The 25,890-nt window shown below is 49.1% G+C and overlaps 1 protein-coding gene across 2 annotated transcripts in view; it reads right to left on the bottom strand.

Annotated features, from left to right (window-relative positions):
• PEX14 (peroxisomal biogenesis factor 14) overlaps nt 1-25,890 on the bottom strand; it is a 135,682-nt gene that overhangs the window by 10,184 nt on the left and 99,608 nt on the right. For both annotated transcript variants that reach the window (XM_032863379.1, XM_032863380.1), the window contains exons 4-5: nt 17,260-17,388; nt 768-853 (exon numbers count right to left, since the gene is read on the bottom strand). In XM_032863379.1, coding sequence (XP_032719270.1) covers nt 768-853; nt 17,260-17,388 — 215 coding nt within the window. The remainder of the gene's footprint in view (nt 1-767; nt 854-17,259; nt 17,389-25,890) is intronic.

Raw genomic sequence — 25,890 nt, 5'->3', positions numbered from 1 at the left:
GCCTGCTTCTAGTCAAAGTTAGTATCTGGTAGTTTGTATCTGGTTAGTATTTGATATCAAGGAAGCACATGTTCATTTCATGCCTGCAGTTCTGTTGGAAGCAACCAAGTCTGGGATTCTGAGGGTTGACTATGAAGTTTGGGGGGAAAATCCTAGATTTACAATACATAGAAGACAAAACCAGAGCCCATAAATAAGATCCTGGGAACAGCATAGAGAGTGGTTCCTGTGTGCCGGGCACACAGACTTTCCAAAGGAGCTTCACCACAGCCTTGTGAGGTAGATACAGCTGTCCCCATTTTACATATGAGACCACTGAGCTCCTGCTAAGTGGCAGAGCCGGGATGCAACACAGCCGCTGGGCTCCAGTGCCCCTGCTCTCAACAACCTTGTCATTCTGTCTATAAAAAATGTTCCGACTACTCAGCGTATGCTGGGCACTGTTCTAAGTACCCGACACGGCCTGCTGATGGACAGGCCCCACGGTCACTCTGCACAGTGGGGACTCTGAGGAGAGATGCCCAGTGTAGCAGATGAGCAGGGTCTGAAGTCGTCAGGGCACCTGCCCAGGTGGTGGCAGGGGACGGAGAAGGAACCAGACGCCGCCCACAGAAAATGTGCTCATGCGTACTCTGCCCCCGGACAGCCGCTCTCCTGCCATTGTGTTCCAGGGCTGGGCACCTCGACACAGATCAACCTCAGGACAGGGGGGCGGGGTGAGTGGGGCTGAATGCTGGGGTGGGGAGCACAGGGAAGGGCGGACGTACCTTGTAGAGCTGGTGAAAGCCGAACGCAATGCCTGCCGTGATGATAGCCAAGGCACCGTAGTCTCTCCATCGGGACCCGACGGGGCCTGAGGTTGGGAGAAAAGGTGCGTCAGGAGAAGTGCACGCGTCCTTCCCGGGCAGGGGAGGGCACGTGCACCATCTCGAAGGATCAGCAACTGCGACACGCAACTGTAGGACGCAGCACGTGCCAGTGGGAACAGCGACCTGGCCGCGTCCCCTTCTTCGGTCGAGGCTCTCGGAACAACCCGCCTCAACCGCGCATCTGCTGGGTGGAGGTGGGTAGCCGGGAGCCAAGTCCCAGGGCGGCAGTCAGGTGGCAGAGGCGATCTGCAGACCTAGGACATGGTCTCCACTCTCCGGGAACAAAGGGTCCTGTGAGGCTGACACAAACACACTTGGGTGTGCATAAATACGCGTTCCCACACCCCAGTGCAGACAGGGATGAGCTAAGAGCCACCTCAGAAGAGGGGAGGGACAAGGAAGAGACAGAACCATCTGTGTGTTCAAGACTTCACGAAGCGTCAGCTGTGTGCCCGACAGTGCTGCAGGCCCAGGGGCGTGGGGTGACGAGACCCCGGTGCCCTGGCCTGCGCCACCCTGAACCATGCAGCAGGCGCTCACAACGACGACAGAACAAAGTAACTCCAGAGAGTGACCAGGAAGGCTCAGTGCGGAGGGGGGCCAGGCAGACCCATACAAGTCTTGATCTCGGGGTCCTGAGTTCGAGCCCCACACTGGGTGGAAATATTACTTAAATAAACAGAATCTTTAAACAACAACAAAAAGAAGGCCCAATGGGGCCATGTTGCGGGGGAGGGCCAGAGAGGGGAGCCGGGGGTGGCAGGGTCTTGGAGGAGGCAGACGCTGAAACATGTGGGGTCCCAGGGACAGAGCTCAAGGAAGGGGGCAAGCAAGTGCCAAGGCAGGGGTTGACTGGGCTCAAAGGAGAGAAGGCAGCTGGTGTGGCCCCAAGTGAGCAAGTGGGCCTACCCAAGAGGGGAGACGGGCGAGAACGGAGAGGAGTCAACCTAGAGGGAGTGGTGGAGGGGGTGTGGGGGGAAAGAGGTGGGACACCCAGCCGCCAGGTGGAGAGCGGGGCCGGGCCACCCGATCATCCTGTCACAGGCAGTAGAGTCACTGAAGGCTCTGAATCTGGGAGTGGCGCAGTCAGCTTACATTCTGGGAGAACAACGCGGGGTCGTTCGAGGGGCGATACCTCGAGGTGGGAGGAGGCTCCTGACAAGGGCTACAAGAGGTAAGACCAACCGGGAGAGGACAAGAGGCTCAGGAGAACACAGGCTGCTGTTGGGTGGGAACCGGACACGGGCAGCCAGTCCCCCTGCAGGAGCAGGTCCCCGGCCTGGGGCTCTAGAACACCATCTCAGGGGCTCCCCCGACTCCTGAACGGAATTCCAATCCCACAGGAGGAGAGCGGAGGTTTCTACCTCATGATCTTTCCCACAGACGGTTCACAAAGGGCTTGCATGTCCACAATCTCCCCGGACGCTCTGCCTCCTCTCAAGCCATCGCCACGAAGGCACCGCACACCATTTCCAGAATGATCGGCGGGGCAGGACACCGATCGCGTCTGCAGAATCAGACCTCAGTGCCCACGGCAAGTTATCCAGAGGGCGCGCACCCGGGGCCTGCCGTTATGACAAGGAAGCTGGGGTCTGGACGCACATTTGGGAGCAAAAAAGTGAAGAGAGAAGGGCAGCAGCTGTCCCCAACTTCCTGAAAAGTGCACCGCGGCTCCCGGAGCAGAGCACCGTGGGCACCTGCGGGGACAGACTGTGTGTGTCTCAGCCTTCACCTCTCCCCGCGCCCACAAGCTCGCCAGGTACTCGTCATATCCTGGCATCTCCTGACAAAGGGGAACAGGAGAGGGACCTTCTCCAGGCTCAGTGGCAGGGGGACCCAAGGGTCAAAGACCTCCAAGGGGCGAGGGAGACCCTTCCTCCTCCCGGAGCTGCTGAATGGGGTTTCAGGAAGCAGATGTGACTGTGACGCAGGGGCCTGGAGGAGTCTCTCCTTGGCCAGTTTCCCCCACCGCCAGCATGGCCTGTGGACCCCAAACCAGCCTCCCAAGGTGGCCCAGCCCTGGAGTCTTGCGCACACACTGTAATCACCAGGTGGCCTCTCCCTCAGCCCCCAGCTCCCTTCTTTGTTTGGCAACTTTTGAGTGGTTCATGGATACATGTGGTCTAAACGGCACAGAGCATCCGTCACCCTCCTGCCAACAGGTTTCCTCCACCATCACGAGTCCCCATGAACAGCTTCCTGTCTGTTTGGCCCGAGACTTCTTACGCACATATAAGGCAACACAGATATGCACTATTTTCCTTCTCGTTCCTCCTACCTCTCATCCTGCTTTTTTGCCTAGAGCTGCGTAATACTCCATTGAAGCCATTCCCCACTGATTTCCAGCCTCTACTATGTCACACAATGCTGCCCCTAAGGGCCGTGTACACATATCATCTCACATGTATGTACGAGGACACCTGTACACGTGAATTCCTAGGAGCCTGGGTTGGAGGTACATGCAATGTGCAATTCTGAAAGAGATTTTTTTTTTATTTTTTTTAAAGATTTTATTTATTTATTTGACAGATCACAAGTAGGCAGAGAAGCAGGCAGAGAGAGAGGAGGAAGCAGGCTCCACACTGAGCAGAGAGCTCCATGAGGGGCTTGATCCCAGGACCCTGGGATCATGACCTGAGCCGAAGGCACCCCTGAAAGAGATTTTTAAATAGTCCTCCCTGGGAGCTGAACCGGTCCACTCCCACCAGCCATGTCCCAGAGTGCCTATCCCCTCATGGCCGCCAACACCATGGGCTCATCACACCGGACTGCTGCCCGTACTAAACCAGAAGAGACTACTTCAAGCCCGTTTTCATTTGCACGCACCTCGCTTTGAGGGAGGACCGAGCATCCCTGCACTACCTGTCCTTTATGGCGTATTGTGTACGATTCCTACTTCCCTACTCAATGTCTTTAGCAATGTCCTCATCAATTTATAGAAACTTCTTATACAGCTGAATATGGCTTTCAGGAGGCAGAGGTGACAGTGATGGAGGAGCCTGGAAAATAAACCCCCTGTCTCTGACAGAAGTTGTAAAAGTCCGGGACGCCTGTGGGGCTCAGTCGGTTAAGCGTCTACCTTTGGCTCAGGTCATGATTGGGTCCTAGGACTGAGTCCCGCATTGGGCTCCCTGCTCAGCGGGGAGTCTGCTTCTCCCTCTGCCTGCCATTCCCCCTGCTTGTGCACTCACTCTCTCTCTCTCAAATAAATAAAATCCTTTTAAAAAATTGCAAAAATCCTTCCCAGTATATTTTCCTTTTGACTCTGCTTATGGTGTCTCCTGGTGTGTAGCGTATCCATGTTTATATAAATGTATCCGTCCATGCTCTCATGGGCTCTGGGGTGTGGGTTATGGCAAGCCAGGACATCCCCACTCCCTCCCAGGGTTGTGTGGTGACACGCAGGGTCACAGAAACTGTCTCCAGAAAGGAGCTCCACCGGGGTGTCTGGGTGGCTCAGTCTCAGGCGGTTAAATGTCCGACTCTTGATTTCGGCTCAGGTCATGACCTCATGGTCCTGGGATGGAGCCCCGTCCCGGGCTCCATGCTGGGTGTGAAGCCTGCTTGGGATTCTCTCTCTCCCTCTGTCCCTCCCCCGACTCCCTCTCTTAACAAGAAAGGAGGGAAGGAACTCTGAGGCTCTGCTGTGGGAACACCCCCAGGCAGCAAGCGTCTATGTGGCCCAGCCAGCAAGCGTCTACGTGGCCAAGCTGCGACTCATTAAATCGTAAGCTCTGAGACCACTGAGACCGTGGATGGACCTTTCACCCTGACCTGGTGGAGCCAGGAGGCTCTGAGTTCCGGGCAACCTTCTCGTTTGTCTCATTCCAAGTCCACTCTGCTCTGAGTGCCCTGATACAACACCCGACATCCAGCACGAGCTCATTTTTAGGAGGAAAAAGTAGAGACAGAGTAACCTTATCACTCTTCGAGAGAGTCGCTGGCCAGGAGGGCTTTCATCCATGCGCAGAACATTCATCCGTGCTGTCAAAGTCATCCGAGAGAGCACCTTCAAGACAGGCACGTGTCCGGAATTCTGTATTCACCACCCACTTCTCAAATGCCCCCTCAAAACCTTGCAAGAGAACAGCAGCAACCGGGCAAGAAACTAACAAACCCGAAGTCGGCCTGGGTCCTTCTTGCCGCACACGTACACTGTCTTGAGAAGCGCAGCCTCTCATCCCGTGCGCCGGAGCTGGACGGCTGAACAGGTACTGGCAGTTCACGGGTCTGCGAACCAGAGCCCCGGCGACAGCTGCAGCCGCCTCCCCAGAGCGCTGACCTCCTCAGCACCAAGCAACACCTGTGGCTCCCTGCCGGCCGCACCCTTCACCCGCCGCACCGCACCTCGTTCCTGACATGCTCGCGTTAAGAACATTTTATTGCCCCTTGGTTTTCATTATTAATGAAAAGGGACCAGAATGATCTTTCCTAAAGTTCAGAGAGTCTATAAAGACAAGAAGCTGAAATGCCATTTTACTCGTTTTGGAGATGTGTGATACAATTCTGTCTTGTGGCGAAATGAAAAAAGAGAGAAACGAAGACGGAGGGAACTCTGACCTGCCGCATGCCTTCCAAAGGGTAACAGACGGGGGCTCCCGGGAAAGCGTTCGGTGCAATCCCAAACTGGCTCAGAGCCCCAGCCGTGACCATCTGGAGTCCTGTCTGCCACCGACCCTGGGGCCCATCTTTCCCAAAGCGGGTGCAGACCCCCACAAGAGCACAGAGAGCAGGGCAGCAGGTCCCCACACTCCTCGAAGGTCCAGTATTTTATAGTCGAGGGCAGAAAATGGGGCCGGTCACTTTTCTGCTCTCATTCAGAAGAAAGAGGAGTGGGAAGGAATGAGTTTTTTAAAAGCTTCAGAGCCTCCAGTCTGGACGCAGAGGCCTGTCTGCGTACAAAGCTGACACGAAGCCCGAGATCAGAGATCCTGGTTCCACACCACCAACCCAACGGCTCCCAAGGACGTTCTCCTCTTCTCGTCAAGCACAGGCCACTTGACTGAAGGTGGCAGAGCTCTGCTACGTTGGAAGAACGGAGGAACAATGATATGTTTACTGTCGCTCAGGTTCAAATTGTCCACAGCACTCCCGCAACAGGCGCGACCAGCTCATGAGCTGAATGGCCCAGTATTTTACCAAGACCCCATCACTGGCATCTCACGAAGAATGAGAGGTCAATGGTGGCAGCAGGTGTCTCCCCGCACGGGCATTGCTGGCCCTGGTCCGCTGCCTCGGGCAGCAACGAGGTCTGAGGACAAACGCGCAGGGAGAAGAGCGTGGGGTTCTTCGAACCTCAACGGCTTCTCTCACCTCCCAAGGACTCTGTCAGCTAGCAGGAGCTTGGACACTCTCCGCGGAGGTCCGGCTGACCAAAAGTGACTCCACAGCGTATGGTGGTCCCGTCGGGGGCAGGAGAGACGCATTCCCTGGGACTCCCTAACCATTCCATGAACACATGTAAACCAACATGACTCTATTCCTTTAGTCAAACCTCTGCTGACCAAGAAATTCTCACCTAGTAGGCGAGACAAACATCAGGTAGCACGTGTGGGGCTGGCAATCCCACACACATCACAGCAATGTTGAACTTGAAGCCACCTGGTCATGCACCTGGACTCACGGATGCCATGGAAATGCCGCATCCACTAACGGGTCATCAGCAGAGAAGAGCTGGAGACGGCCCAGGATCGTCCTGCTGCGGCAGTCTGGGGAGCTTCTGACCATGCGGAGAAACTGTCAAGTCCTCGGGGAGGCCGACAGCCTGAGTGCGGGGCAAGGCCCCCTCCACGCTCCCCAAGGCTGGGGCTGTGATGCCACACGGTGCCGCATCTAGCTGCTCAAATCATCCCAACAAGCCACCCTGAAAATTAAATAAGACAGGCTCTTCCACAGCAAGGTCCTGGCATCAAGCCAGTCTGCCAAACCCAGGCTTGTTACAGCACGGAGGGGTGGGGCTAGCGACACACACCAAGGCCGGCGACCCACGGGACAGTTGTAACGGGTGGAATTGTGGGGGGCTGGCCACCGTGTGGAGGGCTCACTGAGGCCCACGGCAGAGCATGGCTGGCGGCAGCTGGAAGGATACACCGACCAGAGAGCAGGAGCTAGAAACACAACAGCTCCAAACAGAAGCACCTGGACAGCTGTGAGGCAAAGACACCACAGTAGCCCCACAGCAGTCACCTCTGAAAATCCAAGGCCTGTCTTCACATGAACATCCTGTGAAAGACAATCTTCCCACTTCGCATGGACCACTACGCTATCGCTAGTGTCATCTTCAGGCAGGAAGGACACTGACAGTCATATCTATATCCTCGCTCACAGATTAAAATATACGAGTTCTAATTAAACTCTAAGAATTCAGAAGAGCCCAGGAATAGGCCGAGGCTTATCTAGTCCAGGATTCTTCTGACGAAGAAGCCCACTTAATTCTACGGGGAAAGAATAATCTGTGTAACACCTGTGCCGGGACAAGTGGAGAGCCACGGAGGAAGGAAACCGAATCTCGACCCTCCCCTTGTGTCATACGTAAGCATGAACTCAAAACAGATCACACGCTGAGGCCAAAAAGCAAAAACTCTAAAGCTGCTGTAAGAAACCAGAGAAGAAAATCTTTGGGGTGGGCAAAGACATCTTAAAAAACAAAAAGAATGAGCCATAAAAGGGGAAAAAAAGAATAAAATGGACATGATCAAAAGCTTGAATCGGGGCTTTTCAAAAGACACTGCCAAGAAAACAAAAAGGCACATCACGGGCTGGGGGTGGGGGGGAATATCTGCAAAACATGTACTTGATAAAGGGCTACATCCATACGACATGATCTGGAAGAAAGTGCAAGACTGGAAGAGATGCTCCATGAGAGACCTACGTATGGCCAATAAGCACATGAAAATATCACTAGTAGTCATTACAGAGATACAAATTAAAAGTATGATGAGGTTCTATTACACACATATTTCTAGGATGGCTAAACTTAAAACCTGAGAATACCAAGTGCAGACAAGGATGCAGAGCAACTTAAATTCTCCTGCATCGTGGAAGGGAGTGTAAAATGGTGTAACCACTTTGCAAACTAGTCTTATAATTTCTTACAAAGTCAAACATCCACCTAACATGTGGCTAAGGCAATCTACTCCCAGGTGTGAAACTGGGAGAGAAGGAAGCATGCTTGCACTTGCACGTGAATTCATTACTCGTAAGAGCCCCAAACTAGAAACCCAAACAACTATCAATGGTTGATGGACAAACAAATTGTGGTATATCCAAAGAGGGGGGTAATAGGAGTTAGCAAACTGCCCCCTTGGCTAAACCCCACCTTGGCCTACTTCTATCCAGCTGTGAGTTCAGAATGGTTTTTATATTTTAAAGGAAGGTGGGGGGGTAATATGTCACAGAAACGTGTGTATTTATGTGTGTATGTGTGTGTGTGTGTGTGTGAGATCTGATCGGTCTATATATCTCAAAGGATCAGTCTCAAAGAATTACCTTGAGGTAAAGACACTAGACACAAAAGACTACCTGCTACATGATGCCATTTACGTGAAAATTTCTGGAAGGCGGAAATTGCATGATCCAAAGTAGACTGCTGGGTCGAAAGAACGCGATGTTGGGGAGAAAACTGGTGCGGGGCAGGGAGCACAAAGATACTTCCTGGGGTCATGGGAATTTACTATATTGTAATTGTAGTGTTGGTGACATGAGTTAAATGAGTTACAACTTGTGAACTCACCAAACTATACACTTAAAATTGATTCTTTTTCTTTAAAGATTATTTATTTATTTGCGAGAGAGAAAGAGAAAGCGTGCACACACACAAGCAGGGGAGGGGCGGGGGAGAGGGAGGAGCAGGCTCCCCGCGGAGCAGGGAGGCCGATAAGGGGCTCGATCCCAGGACCCCGAGATGATGACCTGAGCCAAAGGCAGATGCTTAACCGAGCCACCCAGGCACCCCTAAAATTGATTAATCTTCTTGTGTATAAATCATACTTCAGGGGCACCTGGTGGCTCAGTGGGTTAAGCCTCTGCCTTTGGCTCGGGTCATGATCTCAGGGTCCTGGGATCGAGCCCCGCATTGGGCTCTCTGCTCAGCAGGGAGCCTGCTTCTTCCCCACTCTCTCTGCCTGCCTCTCTGCCTGCTTGTGATCTGTCTGTCAAATAAATAAATAAAATCTTTAAAAAAAAATCATACTTCAAGAAAGCTGACTAGAAAGAAAAATTAAGAAAAATCCAGAAATACAAAACTGCCATATGACCTAGCGATTTAACTCCCAGAGGTCTACGCAAGAGGACTGAAAACGTACACCCGCGTCAGACTTGCACACAAGTGCTCTCAGTGGTGTGGTTCAGGTTGGCCAAAACTGAAGGTAACCTAACTGTGGGTCAGCCGGTGAGCTGCTAGACGCGAGATGGTCTGCCCATACAGCGGGTGCAGAGGAAAGCAATACAAAGGAAGTGCTGCTGGACGCCAGCCCGCGGAGAAGCCACAAAAGCGCTCACTGAAAGGAGGCAGGCGGGGGGACCACATATAGGATGATTCCATTTACCAGAAATGTCCAGAAGAGGTAGATTTACAGAGACAGATTAGTGCCTGCCTGGGGTGGGTGGTGAGAGTCTCGGTACACAGACGCAGAGGATCTCATCTGGGAAGGAAAGTGCTCACACTGATTACGAGTGTGCCACTCAGTAAGACACGGAAAGTCAGGAACTGCACCTCTGAGACGGGTGAGTGTTATGATATGTAAAATGCACTTCCGTAGCTTCGTGTAAAAAAATTTTTATTATCATAGGGTTTCACTTATTTGTGGAGCATAAGAAATAACATGGAGGACATGGGGAGATGGAGAGGAGAAGGGAGTGGAGGGAAATTGGAGGGGGAGATGAACCATGAGAGACTACGGACTCTGAAAAACAACCTGAGGGTTTTGGAGGGGCGAGGGTAGGAAGTTGGGCAGCCTGGTGGTGGGTATTGTGGAGGGCACGTATTGCATGGAGCACTGGGTGTGGTGCATAAACAATGAATTCTAGTACACTGAAAAGTAATTAAAAAAATAAAAATTTAAAAAATAGAAAAATTTAAAAAAAATTTTTAAAACCTCTCCAAAGTTGGGGGAAGTAAAGTTATCACAGATAAGACACCAAAACCGTAAGCTGTGAAAACAACAACAACAAAACAAAAAAAAAGAAACCCAAAGATAAACGGACATCATCAATTTTTAAACCTTTTCCAAAAGACAATGTCAAAAAGAAAAAGGTAGCCACGGGCCACAAGGAAATACTGACAAACAGACATCCAACAAAGCACATGAATCCAGAAGATGGGAAGAACTCTTCCAACTCAAGAAGATGATTAAAAATTGGCAAAAGATGGGAACAGCCGCTTCACGGAAGAAGCTACGCAAATGCCCAGTGAGCTCGTAAAGAGACGCTCAACGTGATTAGCCGTCCTGGAAACGTAAACTCAAAGCGCTGTGAGATACCACTGTATACTCGTGAAAACTGCTGGCGTTAGAAAAGACGGAAAACATCCAACAGCGAGGCTACAGGGCGACCACATCTTTCACACGTTGCTGACGGGGATGGGAAATGGTGCGACCGCTTTGTAAACAAGTTTGGCAGTTTTCGTTTGTTTGTTTTTTAAAGATTTTATTTATTTATTTGACAGAGATCACAGGTAGGCAGAGAGGCAGGCGGCGGGGGCAGGGGAGAAGCAGGCTCCCTGCCAAGCAGAGACCCAGATGCGGGGCTCGATCCCATTAACCTGAGAGCATGACCTGAGCCGAAGGCTGAGGCTTAACCCACTGAGCCACCCAGGCGCCCCGAGTTTGGCAGTTTCTTATCGAGACAGACATTCACTTAACGTATGAGCCAGCAACTCCACTCCAAGGCATTTACCCAGGAGACATAAAAACATACAGACTTGTACACGAACATTCCCAAGAGCTTTGAGCATCATAGCTCAGAACTGGAGACAGCCCACAGCCCCACAGGCCGTCCGCCAGTGAACGGACGAACGTGGCCCATCCCCACCACGGGAAACCGCTCAGTAGTAACAAGGAAGGAACCCCATTATGCACAGCGACTTGAATAAAGCTCAAAAACATTATGCTGAGCAAAAGATCAGACCAGAGAGAGTACATACTGTATGATTCCATTTATAAAAAAAAAACCAGGAAAGAGAAGTCTAGTCAGAAGCAACATGGCAGACCAAGGGTTGCCCCAGAGTCAGGCTGGCTGGGAACAGGGCACAAGGGAATGTTCTGGGGTACCGCCAATGTTCTGCAATGTGGTGATGCCCACATGGGAGTGTCCACCTGTCGAAGCTCAGAATCATACAAATAAAATACATGTGTTTTATTTTAGGTAAATTATACCTCAATAAAACCGATAAAGATGAAAAAAAAAAAAAGGTCAGAATTTTTAAAACGAAGAGAAGAGGTAAAGGGAGCCAGCAGTGACTGAGAACAACAGCCACAGCATGGGCTCCGGGTTCTCCCTCTGCTTGGCTGGCAGCTGACACCAAGGGGAGAAGCAAGACCTGAGAATTCACATTCAACTTTTTTTTTTTTAAGATTTTATTTATTTATTAAAGAGAGAGATCACAAGTAGGCAGAGAAGCAGGCAGAGAGAGGGAGGCAAGCAGGCTCCCCGCTAACCAGAGCCCGATGCGGGGCTCGATCCCAGGACTCTGAGATCATGACCTGAGCCAAAGGCAGAGGCTTTAACCCACTGAGCCACCCAGGCGCCCCCACATTCAACTTTTTAAAGTGCCTCCCCCAGCAATTTCTGATACATACAAAAGAATATAACATTTATATAAGTTATGAAGCATGATAAATTAGCAATCCTAAACCCACCTACTCTACCAGCTAAAGCTTTTCAGATACCACTGAAACTAGCCATGTGCTCCTCTCCACCCAAGGGAAACCATCATCCTGCAGTCAGTGTTTTCTCACTCAAACCTTCCGCGGGATAGGAAAAGCTGGGAACGTGCCCACCAGGACAAGGACTGCACTTCTCAGCCTCCTGTGCAGAGGGTGTGGCCGTGTGTCCTTAGAAGGCTGACCCTTCTCCCTCCTGTCCCTCCTCGTGCTGGCTGGACAGCAGAAGGGACAGCTGGGGCTGGAGCAGTCCCCCCGGAGCACAAGCCGGCTGCCGGCCAGGTGTCGGGGTGCAGAGCACGTTCACAGAACTGAGAAATAGTCTTCCATCTCGTTTAAGGCCACTTCTGTCTTGGGTTTCCTGTTATTTGTTGCAGAAACTTGTAAAACAAACACAGGCTGCACTGTGGGCAAAGATAGAATTCTACCTACCACCAGTACCAAAGACGCTTTCAGCGGCCTAAGAAACCTAAGGCATGGGTTCCTTTACTTGGTTCTTTCCTGCGACACTTGCCCTCCTCAGTGTCTACAGATGGCCCTTATGCGGCACCCACATGGCACCGCAATGGGAGAAATACAAAGCACAGAACACACAGGGTGCTAGCTCTTGAAATGCTAAACTACTTATTAAATCAATCACATGGACAAAAGAAAAAACATAATTTCCTAGAAATTAGAGAAATATTTCCTTCAATACACAAACCAAACACTCTTATGTAAGTCAAAAGCAAGATGTGCCTTCATAAATTCCGAAAGCTGTCCCCATCGCCCCCAGCAAGATGGCATGGGTTAGTCCTCGCGGGACTCCCGCAAGCACTGGGCTTTCCTCTAAATGGTCAAATGGCGGCCTCCTGAAGGCAAGGCCCGTCCTCCGCTCCCGCAGCCCGCATGGCCGAGCACACAGGAGGCCCCACTCGCTGGCTGCCTGGGAAGCCCCCTCTGGCACCCCCGCTGGCGGTGTTACAGGAACAGCCTGTCGATTCCCACGCACATCTCCACTACCACCCACCCATTCAACAAGCGCTTTCAGAGCTGAGGCTGAGTGTTGGGCTACAGATTTTGAAAAAAGAAAAAAAGCCTCTAATTCCAAGAACTCCGACATAAAAGACAAGTGAATACACACTTAAGGGTAGTATGGCAGGAAACAGGGGACTGAGCACAGGCCAAAGGGAACCTCCGTCCTGCTGGAACAGAGGCATCTGAGAGCGTCCCTGGAGGAGCTGGCGGCTGCCCCCGACCCTGAGGGACAGCAACGAGCTGGCCGGGCAAAGAGGGGAAGGCACGCCAGCAGAGCATCTGGACAGCCCCTCACACACTCCCAGAACACCTTCCCGAACTCTCCACACAGCATCCTCTCAGATGATACCAGTAATTTTCATATTCGTCTAAGAATAATATGGTCAGACAGGTAATACAGCCTCAAGAATGATTAGGTGACACATTTTGATGTAAAAAAAAAAAAAAATCAATGTACTTCTGACGGTCCATATGCCTTTGCCTTCCTAGCCTGGTTGCTCTAACCCATCTTGGTTGGTCAATGAACTGACCATGTCCCCCTCCGCCCACCCAGTTAAGCCTCTCCCTCAGTCTGAAGTGCCCCTTTGCCTCATCTGCGCCACTGGCTTCACCTGGACCTACTTTGCAGGCACCGCTGTTTGCTTAACTGCCTTTTCTGCTCAACAGGAAAAACAAGAGAAAGCAAGTAGGTCTTTTTATTTATTTATTTATTTATTTGAGAGAGAGAGAGAGAGAGAGACAGTGAGAGAGAGCATGAGCGAGGAGAAGGTCAGAGGGAGAAGCAGACTCCCTGTGGAGCTGGGAGCCCGATGTGGGACTCGATCCTAGGACTCCAGGATCATGACCTGAGCTGAAGGCAGTCGCTCAACCAACTGAGCCACCCAAGTGCCCCACAAGTAGGTCTTATTAATCTCTTCACCGCAGGGGTCTAGCACAGTGCCTGGCCCATAGCAGGAATAAAATAATAAATGCTTGCTCAGTGAATGAAGATAGTCAAGTAAGTATAGGTTGCTAAACAGGGCTATGAAGAAGCACAGTGAGAAAGAACCCACAATCTCGAGATTTCTAATCAAATGCAAAGCCTTTCAATAACCTCACACACGTACATCCTAACTGAAGCTCTACAGGTCACTCTTTGAAAGACCTAAGTTGGTTAACAAAGACAGTGAGGGAAAATATTTAAGCCTAAGAAAAAAACATTATCCTACAAAATTTACAATGGCCCTGCCTAAATCCCAAAGCTACCTTGCTTCTTGTTTCTTTGGGAGGAAAGAAGAAAAATCAGCTTGCAGCAAATCAATCAAGCACTTATCAGAACTTTATGTTCAGAACTGGGTAGGCGCTGTGGATATACACACGTACCGATTCCTGATTCAAAGTTGGACAAAAAGAAAGCAAAACGAGAAGCAGAGAACGTCAGATTTCCTCTTAAATCCCAGTCTGACTTTTCCAGAGCTCTGCCTGACTTTCCTCTGAGCCCTGACAACACTGGTTTATTCTCACACCAGGTGACATCGAGCTTCCCCTCAATGTCAACCTCCTACTGCTTTCACAAAGACTTCTCTGACTTCTCTAGCCCACATTAATTTTTCTCTTTTCTGTATTCTTACAGAATTTCTTGTCTGTATAATTAATTTTGGCATTAAATCACAATGTCTTCGATTATTATCCTTTTCTTAAGAGTTCATCTTTTCTCTCCCAGAGAGCCTGTAAGATTTTTAAGGATCATGTTTTGTATCTCTGATGACACACAGTAGATGCTTAGCAAACACGGATGGATTGACCTGGTGCCTTTCTGGCAGGTGTCCAAGTTCTCTTTGCTGACACAGGCATTTACTACCATCTCAAGGTCAACCACATTCACCAAAGAGCAGAGACACCAAAAGAGGTACAGGGTGGGACATCTGCCACCAAAGCAGAAGGGCCAGTGGGTCCAGAGGTGATCACCCAAGAGCACCGGGCTCCCCGGGGCGGTCTTGAAAAAGCTTACCCCTCCCCAAGATGTGAGCATCTGGGGCTGAGCCCAGAGAATCCCATTTTCTAGGCTAAGGTTCAGAGATGGAGTATCTGTCCTTAAAGAGCCAAGACATGGAAAGGAAGGGGCTCTAGATGTGAAATGGGCAGGACTACACATGAGCGGAGGCCATAAATCCCTCCCAGGACGCAGACAATGCCTCGGTGATAAGCTTGCAGATTGCACACCTAGTTCAGAAACTCCCCTGAGTTTGCTTGTAATTAAGGGGGTTAGAAAGGTAAAAAAAATATATAAACCCAATTAATCATTTAAATATTTAAAGTCAGATTTTTTCCTCACTCCAGGATTAGTATATTTCATAACGCCAGCAGCAGACAGCCCTGGTTTTTACTGGGGTTCATTTTAGAGCATGTTTAAACTAGTCAGATTGAGTGATGCTTCCAGCAACTAATCGCATGTCAAATAAAAGATATTTTATGTAATAAATTACCGCTACAAGTAATTCAAATGTCATTTATCAGTTTTATTATCAGTCAGGCAAAGTCTTGTTTCTCTATATTAATCAAAATCAAGCTTTTTTTTTTTTTTTTCCTTTTGAGCAGTTTTGACACCTCTTGGCAAAAGTACAGAAGTGAAGAGGTAGAGTCACCCCCGGAGCTGAAAGGAGCCGTGTAACAGTACAAGAGCAACGAAGCTCGACAATGACAAGCAGAAACTTCAGGGATTTAAAATTGCCATTACCATTGTTTTTATACTAGCGTCAAAGCAGGAAGGAGTCTGTCTCTAAGAAGATGTATTTTATTTTTAGGGCTGGGAGACTCTTAAAAATACTCCTACCTAAATACCTAAACGTGTAATGCTTCTTCTCGGAGAGACCTGGACAGAAGAATCTAGATGACGGCACTGTCCCCCTCCACCCCCCCCTTTCAGAAAGACCAACAGTTTAACCCCTTGTGTCTACCAAAAGTAGACTCGCGCATGAGGTTTTCGGCCAACTCTGCGACCAACCAGAACAATTTGTTCTGAGCAAGAAGTTTCCAAGTAGCCGAGAGACCTGTTTGGTTTTAAGCCATGGAGGAAACAGCTGGAATAGAACAGATGTGCGTCTTAGAAAATTCTGCACCCCAGCTGCCACTGCCTGTCCTCAACAAATCCCATTAAATGACTGGGCCCAGGGATACAACTAAAGGAAAAGTGTGGAGACCTAGTCTTTGGATAGAAGAAACATGGAGAGTGTGTTTAGTGACCCAAAACAAACACAAGAGATGGGAAAGAACGCTGGCCAGGAAGGAGACGTGAGTCGCAGGCCGACAAGTGGTTGCTCCTGACTGAGAAGCTCCAGTACAAGGCTCACCGCTGAGCACCATTTCTTGGGTCTCAGAGGTCAGAGGATGCCAGTGGTTTGTGAGACAAGGTGACTACAGATGAAGTGAACTTGAATTCGTGTTCCCCCGACCTCGCCCATTCAGCCTTACCCAGAAAGCAAAAGGAGATGTCTAACTGAGATCTGTGACACCACAACCCACCACCCAGCCCCCTGCACTGCCTGAACCCATAAGGACGGCAAAGTAAGGGGCCACGTGCTGGGGTCCAAACAAGCCTGGCTTGGAAGGCATTTTGTTATGCCTCCCAAAATCTGATCTCTAACACTGTTTTAAATTAACAAGTTTTGAAAAAATAAAACTTCCGAGATAGACAATTAAAATGAAGACAATTTCAGAAAAGGCATTTTGAAAGACAACAGATCCAAGGCTGAGTTATGTTAAAGACATGAAACTTGAGCCATTTTCCATCACTCTGAAGTGAATTTTAATCTTTTTCGACTTTTCGTAAGTGACTTAAGGGGTTCTAGCCGTATTTTGGAGATTGTACATTTATTACTAGTTTGAAGAAGCATTATTCCTCAAACAGCTTCACTTAAAAACAACATGGGTATGTTCTCATGTCATAATTAAAAGCTAACTCAAAAAGGACCTTTACATTTAATTTGAAATTCTCTAAGAGACTGTCACCACACAAATATACATGGTATAGCCAGAAGAAGGGAGGAAGGGAGGAAGGAAAAAGGGAAGAAGGAAGGAGCCACCCCAAATCTACTAATATTAACTTCAAAAAGTAAAATCAGGAGAGGAATCATTTCAGTGAGCAAACGAGAACAGGGTCATGAATCAGACGTTCATGTACTTGATGAAAGAGTGACAGGCAAAGCATGATGTAAGAAAACAGAAACAGAACCAAGAAATACTTTCTTACTTGTAACCAAAATACTTGAAACAACACAATATACTCATTTATTCTGGTCCCTTGTCTCTTCTTAAACCTTTGTCACATACTTAAAAGCTTGTCTAGGAGAGGATTTGGGTGTGGCACATTCCTTTGGAAAAACCCAAGAGCTAGTCTACCAGTCCCGGTTAAACCCCCCTGGCTTTCTGAGTTTGGGAGCTGGGAAGCACTGCTCTTTGGCCAGAATTCTGAACCCCAGTCAAGGTCAAAGCAGGAGTCGGAGCGGATGACTTACTGTACGGCTGAGAAATGAGGTGAGGGGGCTGGACAGGAACCACCTGTGTGGCCGGGCCCAAGGACGGAGGCTCATCGGCAGCCGTGCCCGACTGCTGGAAAGCCAAATCAATCTCTTCATCTGTCAGCCCTGGGGGGAGAAGAGGACATAATTGCAGGTGAATACCTTTTGCCACTGTCCCTGGACGCAACGAAATCTTCATTGAGAAAAGACCCTGAGAGCCACAGAGTGCCTAGCATCCTGGTAAGTTTCCTCTCCGATTTCGGATTCTCCGGAACCTCTCTCAGTTGCAATTTAACCTTAAGCGACAGAATATTAGCCTCCACACTGCTTCCAAATGTGGCTCATTCAATTTCCTTAATTTATCCTTGAGTTTATTGCTGCTTTTGAAGTCGCTCCGTACTGCAATTCTCCATTCTTCCCCTGAAAACAGATACCATCAACTGCAAATGTGACTCATTTTAATCTGTAATGGTGTTAAAAAAAAGAGGGGGAAAAACTAACAATAATGCATGAAAACAGACAGGGAAACAAAAAACTAATTATTGGGTGAGACGACTAATTAGTCTCGATCGTTTCCGAAGACGGGAATAATTTGCTTTATTTTATGACAAATGCAGAAATAAAAAGAAAAATCAGGACTGACTGTGATTAGTATGAATGGGATATAGAATGTAAAGAAGAAAATAAAACAAGAAAACAGATCAAAACAAGGCCAGGCCCAAACTTTCAGATGGTTATTGCTCTAGCCTAGCACAGGCTGCCTGTACCGCCCTTGGCTAGCTTTTCCGCTTCTCTTTGTCTTAATTCTCTCGACAGCATCGCGCTGTGCTCAGGACGGCCGGGAATGGCAGGGCACCATCTGCAGTGGCTGATGGGTGTGGCGAGGATCTGCCCATGGGAGAGTAACAGGCCCGGGTGGGCCGGACGTGACCCCACTTCCAGGGGCACACGGCTGCGGCCAACTGGAGACGCTGGCCCTGTGGGAAGAGGACGAGAGTAGCTACCCACCGAAGAAAAGGAACAGGTGTGGCGCACAGGTGTGAGAAAGACTTGCCCCGCAAGGCCGGTCCGAGAGTGGGTACAGTGGGCACAAAAGTGCTCAGGCTACCGAGAGTGGGAGCAGTGGGGACGTATTGCGAAGTCTGCAGACACCCCTCTGGCCGGCCCATGCTGTTCCAGGAATCCCAGGATCCAGGGCAGCTGCCACACAGAGCCTTTACACGAGGGCAGAGAGCTTCTCCCCACCTGGCGGCCCGCAGCACGGTGGATCCGCCCCGCGGGGAGAGGAAGTACACGGAGGACCGGCATCTTCCAGCTTTGTGCCAAGGGGCTGACAGATGGGGCACATTAATGCTCCGAAGCCCAGCGCTGCCCACACCACACTGGCGTGTGGCAGGCTGAGCGCCTCTGCCGCTGCTCAGGTCGGCGACAAGGCCTGAACTACTCTGACTGCGGGCCCTGCCCCTCCCTGCGCTGAGCAGTTGAGGACTGTGCCCCCTTTGAAACCTCGGCCCCGCCCCTTCCCCCTCCGCACCCAGGGGAGCCAGCCAGTGGTGGGCAAGGCCGCCCCTCTGGGAAGCCAGAGTGCTGCTGGCCCTCCTCCCCCCACAGCACACCCCGCTCTCCACGCATTGCCAGGGTAGATGAAAAGGCCGGCGTCCAGCACCTTCGAGTACAAAAGTATGCGGGGCTATACTGGGCCGTTCCTCCTCCCAAATTCCCGGCTTGCCCCCAAGGCCTCCGGAGAGAAACGGGGGGCAGGACAGACAGGCAGGAACCCCGAGCTTGTGTCTCTCAGGTTCTCCCAGCTTGGAGGCACGGCCCTCAACTTCCAAAAGGGAAGGGGAACCCCTTCAGAGTTCTGGGAGGAAAGACCCGGTTGTAACGAGTTCATCATAAGCCGCAGGAGAAGCAGGCACGCGAGCGGCATGGGCGGGGACGGGTGGTCAATGGTATACCCCGGGATTTCATAAACTGGTGGTTCGTGTGCCTTGTCAGCCGCTGGCTGCAAATGAGGATAATTTTCCCAAAAGGAGCATTCAGTTGCTTTCTCATTTTCCCTTTTGGCTCTTTCAAATATAAACAAGTACGATAATGGTTAACGCTGGGGAAATATACAGTAAGTCACGGGCTGTGCTGAGGCCCTGAGAGTGGAGCTGGTTAAAGGGACAGCACTCCCTGCCCGTTGCTCTGCCCTCTGGCCCACAGCTCTTACAAAGCCTATTTTCCTAATAAAACATGTTCCTTGCATTATTGCGGCCGAGCCCACTAGTGAGGCCGCGGTTTAAAGGGCATCAGCACTTCCTTCCAAGCTCTTGTTTTTCAGAGACCTTATCATTTGATGCTCTAAATTTACATTGGCTGGAATTCTGATATCCCCAGTCCTCCGGAGAGCCAGGATTTTGATTTAGTTACATAAAATGAATCACTTTTCTTCTTGTAAAAAAAAAAAAAAATTTAAAAAAAAAAAGCATTTTCATGATCTCACTGAATAATATAATTTCAGAGCTGGACCATGATCCCAGCCACTGAGTTCATTTAACAGATAAAGAACAACAACTAAACCCAAGGAGGGGGAAAACGTGCCTCAGAACCCGAGAGGCAGGGCACGGTGCTGCTGGCTTGACAACCCGCGGCTCCACGGCTCTCTCTGGGGCCCGGTGACTGCCCCTTCTAGCACAGAAACAACAAACGGCAGCTTCGGAGACCACGTCTTAAGTCTTCAAGCTTGTGAGAGGTTGAGAGAAGCACTCGATGGTCTCTCTGAGCCCCACGTGGCACTCTCATCTCCAGGTGAGGGCTGACGAATGGCGTTGGGAGGCTAGAGACCAAAACAGCACAGGAACAGAACGCTTGCATCCTATCTGCAAATGACACCGGGACAACTTTTTGTACAACTCCGGAATGACAAGGGTAGTGTCCCCGCATCGTTCTAATATTCTAAGTCCCAGTAAATCCAGAGGCCTCTCACAGGCGGGTGCCCATGCTTCTCTCAGAGCCCCCTTACTCGGAGTGTCCCCAGCTCGGGGGCACTGGCCAGCTAGGTTCAGGCTCAGGTTCAGGACTCTCTCAACTCAGGGGACTCATATGGGACTCACGGAGACTCGGCTGGAAGGGGTGTCATCTCCTTCAGAACACAGCAGTTAACTATGCAGTCATGGGCTCCTGGTGCTGAACCGACCCTGCCTTCAGGAAGAGGGACAGCTTCAGGACCCACACACAGGACACCCAGGTCCCCGCCCGCCCACGTGAGACAAGCGACGGAGAGCTTAGATGGAGACCTTGCAGAATCCCAAAGGTTAAAAGGAATAATAAAGGAAACCGCCAACTGGAAGTGAATTATATTTGGCTGTGAAGGCTGAGGCACAGGCTATATTATAAAAGGCATCTCTGCGTTGTTTACCATCACCCTGACTAATGCAGACCTTTTTTTGTTGTTGTTTTAAATAATCTCATGCAAATTAGACACACACACTTCCTTCCAGTTGATTGCTATCTGCAAGGAAAAATCTAACCGCAGAGGGACCGTGCAAGGGCTGAGCAGAGCAGAGATGGGGGCAAAGGGTGTCATCGTCCCTGGGCAAGAAAACCTCCTGTCCTCAAGTCTTCTTTAGCTGCCACCTTTGGAAGAATCAGCCAATTTCGATAAAGTAAAGCCCAAGATTTTCTTTCAGCTGGAGTATCAGCTTGCATTACGTGATATCACTAGCACTTTGCATTCACATGCTTTCAGTAACGTCGACCCCTGCCACTTGCCAATTCCAAGAGCTACCAGCCCTGGTCTGTGACCGTTAAAACGTATCATTGACAGAGAATAAAACTAAAAGTCCCGCTCAGGTATTCTGTCCACTCACTAGCTTTAGCCAAGAGGAGGAGAAAGGAGTGAGGGCACCTGTCCAAAGTGAGAAGGCCAGGACGCCTGCCTCTGAGAGGCAGTGTCATTTCACCTTTAAGACCGCAGGTGTCTGGGGGCGCCTGGGTGGCTCAGTCGGTGAAGCGTTTGCCTTCGGCTCAAGTCATGATCTCAGGATCCTGGGATCGAGCCACACGTCCAGCTCTCTCTCTGCTGGGGCATCTGCTTCTCCCTCTGCCCCTACCACTGCTCATTCTCTCTCTCTCTCAAAGAAGTAAAATCTTTAAAATTTAAAAAAAAAGAAAGAAAGAAAGAAAGAAAAGAAAAGAAAAGAAAAGAAAAGAAAAGGCCACAGTTTACTGACTGGCAAAACTGAGAGCTCTCAGTGCACATCGTGCAAACTAAGGTCCCAGGCACCAGCCATCAGGGTGGACTCCTTGTTCTCGGTTGTCTGGAATCTACTTCCAGAACCAGTGCCCTTTATAAGGAGATGGCTGCTGCCCCTGTGCAGGAGCTGGCCAAAGATTTCTTTCCCAACACTTTCTCCAGGGTGGGATTCTTTTCAAAGAACAGAGAAAGCAAGCTACAAGCTATTGATTAATAAAGCCCCTTGTTACTGCTGCGGGCAACTGAAGTGCCTTGGGGCTACCACACCTGCTTATTTGTATCCCCTAGAAAATAGGCAGATTTGTTTTCTTTTTCTAAAGGTTTCGGTTCAAATGCAAACAAAACCAAACGGGTTGACTTTGTGAGCTGCAGCCTGCTGGCTCGGAGCACAAGGCTGCAGGTCCTTTCCCACGGACTCAGACAAAACTGGGCACCGGGAAGAGTTTTTCCCTGCAGGACGGGCAGTGCATGGGCTTCTCAGAATAAGTCACCTTGGTGCTGTCCCCAGTGACCGCAGAGCACTGCCACGGGGCCTGGCCCTATGCAGGTGAAGCAGAGAGACGGGTGACAGCAGACAGCAGCATTCTCTGCATCTTGTAGGTCAAACAACGACCGGGACAGCGGGGTTAGGAATAGTTTGGAAATAAGCAAGGTAATGAACACCCGACGGCACCTTCCAGCCGGGCCTGAGTTTTATAATAAAAAGGTCAAGTCTGGTTGGGATTAGGGAAGAGGGCCAGAGGGCCGGCAGCAAAGGGCAGCAGCTGCGGGCTGGTCACTGGGGTCATCTTCCTCCCCTGTCACAGTCTGCCCATGTACAGGACTTGGGTGATTCATCTGGGACGCGCAGAGACCGTGCGGGGGTCACCTCTCGGAGAACACGACTAGTTATCTCCCCATGCGCACTCTGAGAGGAGATGAGGCAGAGAAGACAGCTGGCTAAAAATACTCCCCAAATTAAAAGAAAAATCAACTCTCTCAGAAAAGGCTTGGGGGGGGAGGGGAAAAAGTATTTTTATTTTATTTTATTAACATTTTGTTGGAACAGTAGAGTACAATAAGGACTCTCAGAGCCTCTAAAAGTCGTTGGATGACCTGTAGACCCCTATTTCCCAGTGCCTTGTATAAAATTGAATTTTTTAAACATAAATTACACGTAATGACGACACTGTAAAAACTAACAGTAATGGAAAGCTGTGCTGTATTTCATTAGCCTGTATTATTCCGTGCCACCTGATCCAGCCGGGCCTTGTTTATGAGTCAGTGTGTTAGCAGATGCCGATGGAAGCATTTGCTTCGACCTTGCTCTTCTCATTGGGGCATGAAATTACGACGGCAGCACCTTGATATTACAGCCATAAATACAGTAAACTGCAAATTTAAGCCAACGGCTCCTATTGTCTCTGAACATAAAGCTGATCGGTATTTATTTAAAAGGAGAACAAAAAAAATATTATATATCACCTTGTTTATGGGGCCTCCCCCACCCACTTTCTTATCCCCTCCCCCAGCCCCCCAACCTGTCTAATTCACTTGGTTAAAATATTAAGCAAATAAGCCAAGTGCTTTCTCCCCTACTGATTAACTATTCCCAAGCGGCGAAAACAGTTTTTGAGAAAACTAGTTCCAAATATCATTACCTCACGAATGAAAGAGTTTTTATAAAAATTGACCCGATGGTAGGACCGGTCTCCACCATCCTGACACTAATACGTAAATTCAGGAACAAGACATGAGACTTTCCTGTCTCCTTAAACGAGGAAAAGTTCAAACAACAGGAGAAAAGTTGCTGGTGATGCCCTGAAATTGAATGTCCTCACAGTACCCTTCTAAAAATCGTTAGGTAGAAATGCTATTTGAAAAAGCAGCAAAACACTGCCTCCTGCCACCTAAGGAAAGAAAGAAAGATACCCAACCATGAATATAATTCTCATCTCAACACAGGGTGCCAGGGACCTCTCATTAAAACTTGCACCAACCCCGTCCTTATCCCAGTGAACCATAAAGACAATATATCCTTTAAATACATTAAATGTGCAAGAAAAATAAACACAAAGACAAAAGGACACTGGATATCACCCAGCACGTCTCCTAGTATAAATCACTGAGTAAAAAGCCAGTGCAAAATGTATTGCACTGTTAGCTTCAAGACCGAGGAACCGGGAAGCCTTGCTCCACTGTAAGTCTGAAAGGGAAGGCAGTCTGCTCCCCTGATGCCAGAGGAAGAGGATCCCTCTGCGTCTCAGAGAGGCAGACGAGAGATGTAAAAACTCAGCCAAGTCCAAGTTTGGATGTTTCAAACAGTTGGTGGTGAAAACGCCAGCACACCAGCAGACAGGCTTTGCAGCCTCCACCAGTGAAGACTGCAGGACTGTCAGAGCCGTGAATTAAATGCAAGTTTCAGGGATCAATTTCACTCCAAATCAGACAGGCGGGGGCCACGGGACCCGGTGCTCAGCAGCATCAATGGCCAGGATCACAAGTTTTGTACATTTACTTCGGATACGCTATTCCACAGCCAGACGTACTCCCTCGGAGCCCTAAATTACTTCAGCCACACCAGTCACCTAGCTTAGCTCCTTCCGCCTAAGGAGGAAACTTCCCTATAAAATTTATTGAGCTTCTCTGGGGAGTAGTATAACTGGTGAACAAGACAGAAGTGAGCTGCCCCTTGGTGTAACACAAATTGAGATCTCTCATATGAAAGACTGGGAGGGTTTCCAATCAGCAGCCACGATGTCTATTTTTAGATCTATAGTCTGAAGGTTTTTTTTTTTTCTTTTAATCCCTCTCCGCTAAATTAAAAACAAAAACAAAGAGGAGTTGATTTTGTTATTTGATCATCAATTCCAAAGGATTAATAGCACGGCAAATACTGTTGCCGGCTGTGGACGGCAGTATCTGTGCCAGCAGGACCTTGGCAACAGGCTAAGTCAGCCCTGCCATGGTGCACTGAACAAATCCTGGGGAAGGAACTGTGTCTTTAAAGACCGAAGGGTGTGATAATCAGGAATCATAGCTATTTCAATGCCAAGGGCACGTAAGCCAAAGGTATGTTTGTGCACAGGCAGAAAACCCAAATTAATAATCACTTTTAACTATACTTGAATCCTGCACCTGTTTTAGAAGAGGCAAAGAAGTATATTTAAAAAAAAATTTTTTTTTCCCACCTTTGACATCCAAGCAAGAAATCCTTTCCTTTTTCTTCTGTTTTAAAAATCAAGAGAAAATGATATGGAGAGGGACAGTGACTCATCTACAGCCCCTGGTGAGCCCAGAGGCAGAACCAGATTTTCAACACTGAGTTCTTTTTGGGGGGGGGGGCGGGTATTAAGTATGAGCAGCCTGACATGCCTGCTCCCCTCTACTATCTGTCACAACTAGAACATTTTTGATAAGCAAACTCTTAAAATCAATCACCTCAAAAAGAAAAACAAAAAGAATACATATGACCATAGGGAGAAAACAAGGTAAAAGGTATATAGAACTTCTGTGTTAAAAAAATAAATATTTGTATCTACACACATAAAAACATATCTAGTTAGTCACTGCAGGCATAAAATAGAGAGAGAGAGAGAGAGAGAGAGGACAGAGGTAACTCTGGTTACAGTCAGAGAAGGGACTTAGCTGGGGACAGAGGCTGAAGGCAGACTTTACACTGTCTATCCTTAGGAACTGTATTCCATGTGAATATATTTCCAATTCAAAAGTATAAATTACCTTTTCTTTTTAAAGATTTTATTTATTTGACAGAGATCACAAGTAGGCAGAGAGGCAGGCACAGAGAGAGGGGGAAGCAGGCTCCCCACTGAGCAGGGAGCCCTGTTGCAGGGCTCCGTCCCAGGACCCTGAGATCATGACCTGAGCTGAAGGCAGAGGCTTTAACCCACTGAGCCACCACAGTGCCCCAAAAGGATAAATTACTTTTTAGGAACAAAAAAATATCTAGAAGGGGGAAAAAAAAACCCAAAACCCTGAATCTGGAGCAAGATCACTTAAAAGGGTTATACCCATTTCCTGGAAGAGAAAAACCAAGATAGAAAAAGGTATAGAGACGAGCCCAGAAACAGATTAGAATGATATCCACATTTTCTAATTTCTTGCTTAACCTGTTGTGGCTGTAACCACAGCAGCCAAGTACAAGGTAGCTTTCTTTCTTTCTTCTTTTTTTTTTTTAATGTGTGTTTTTAAAAGGCAGGCATCTGTTCTATTTTGACACATCCTGGCTGCCCAAATGTTTCTTTCAGCTCTAAATATTTGCTTCGCCAATGGAAATGTTTCCATCACTGCAACAAAACAAACATTTGCTTTGGGATGGTAGGGACAGCCATAAGCTGTTTCATATGTTACTGATTGGGGAAACAACTTACTACGGGACCCAAATCAAG

The sequence above is a fragment of the Lontra canadensis genome, unplaced genomic scaffold (genome assembly GCF_010015895.1).
Source record: "Lontra canadensis isolate GAN:19392208 unplaced genomic scaffold, GSC_riverotter_1.0 scaffold25, whole genome shotgun sequence".
Classification (NCBI taxonomy): Eukaryota; Metazoa; Chordata; class Mammalia; order Carnivora; family Mustelidae; genus Lontra; species Lontra canadensis.
The sequence above is the reverse complement of the archived record's forward strand: the minus strand, read 5'-3'. Positions and strand labels throughout refer to the sequence as shown.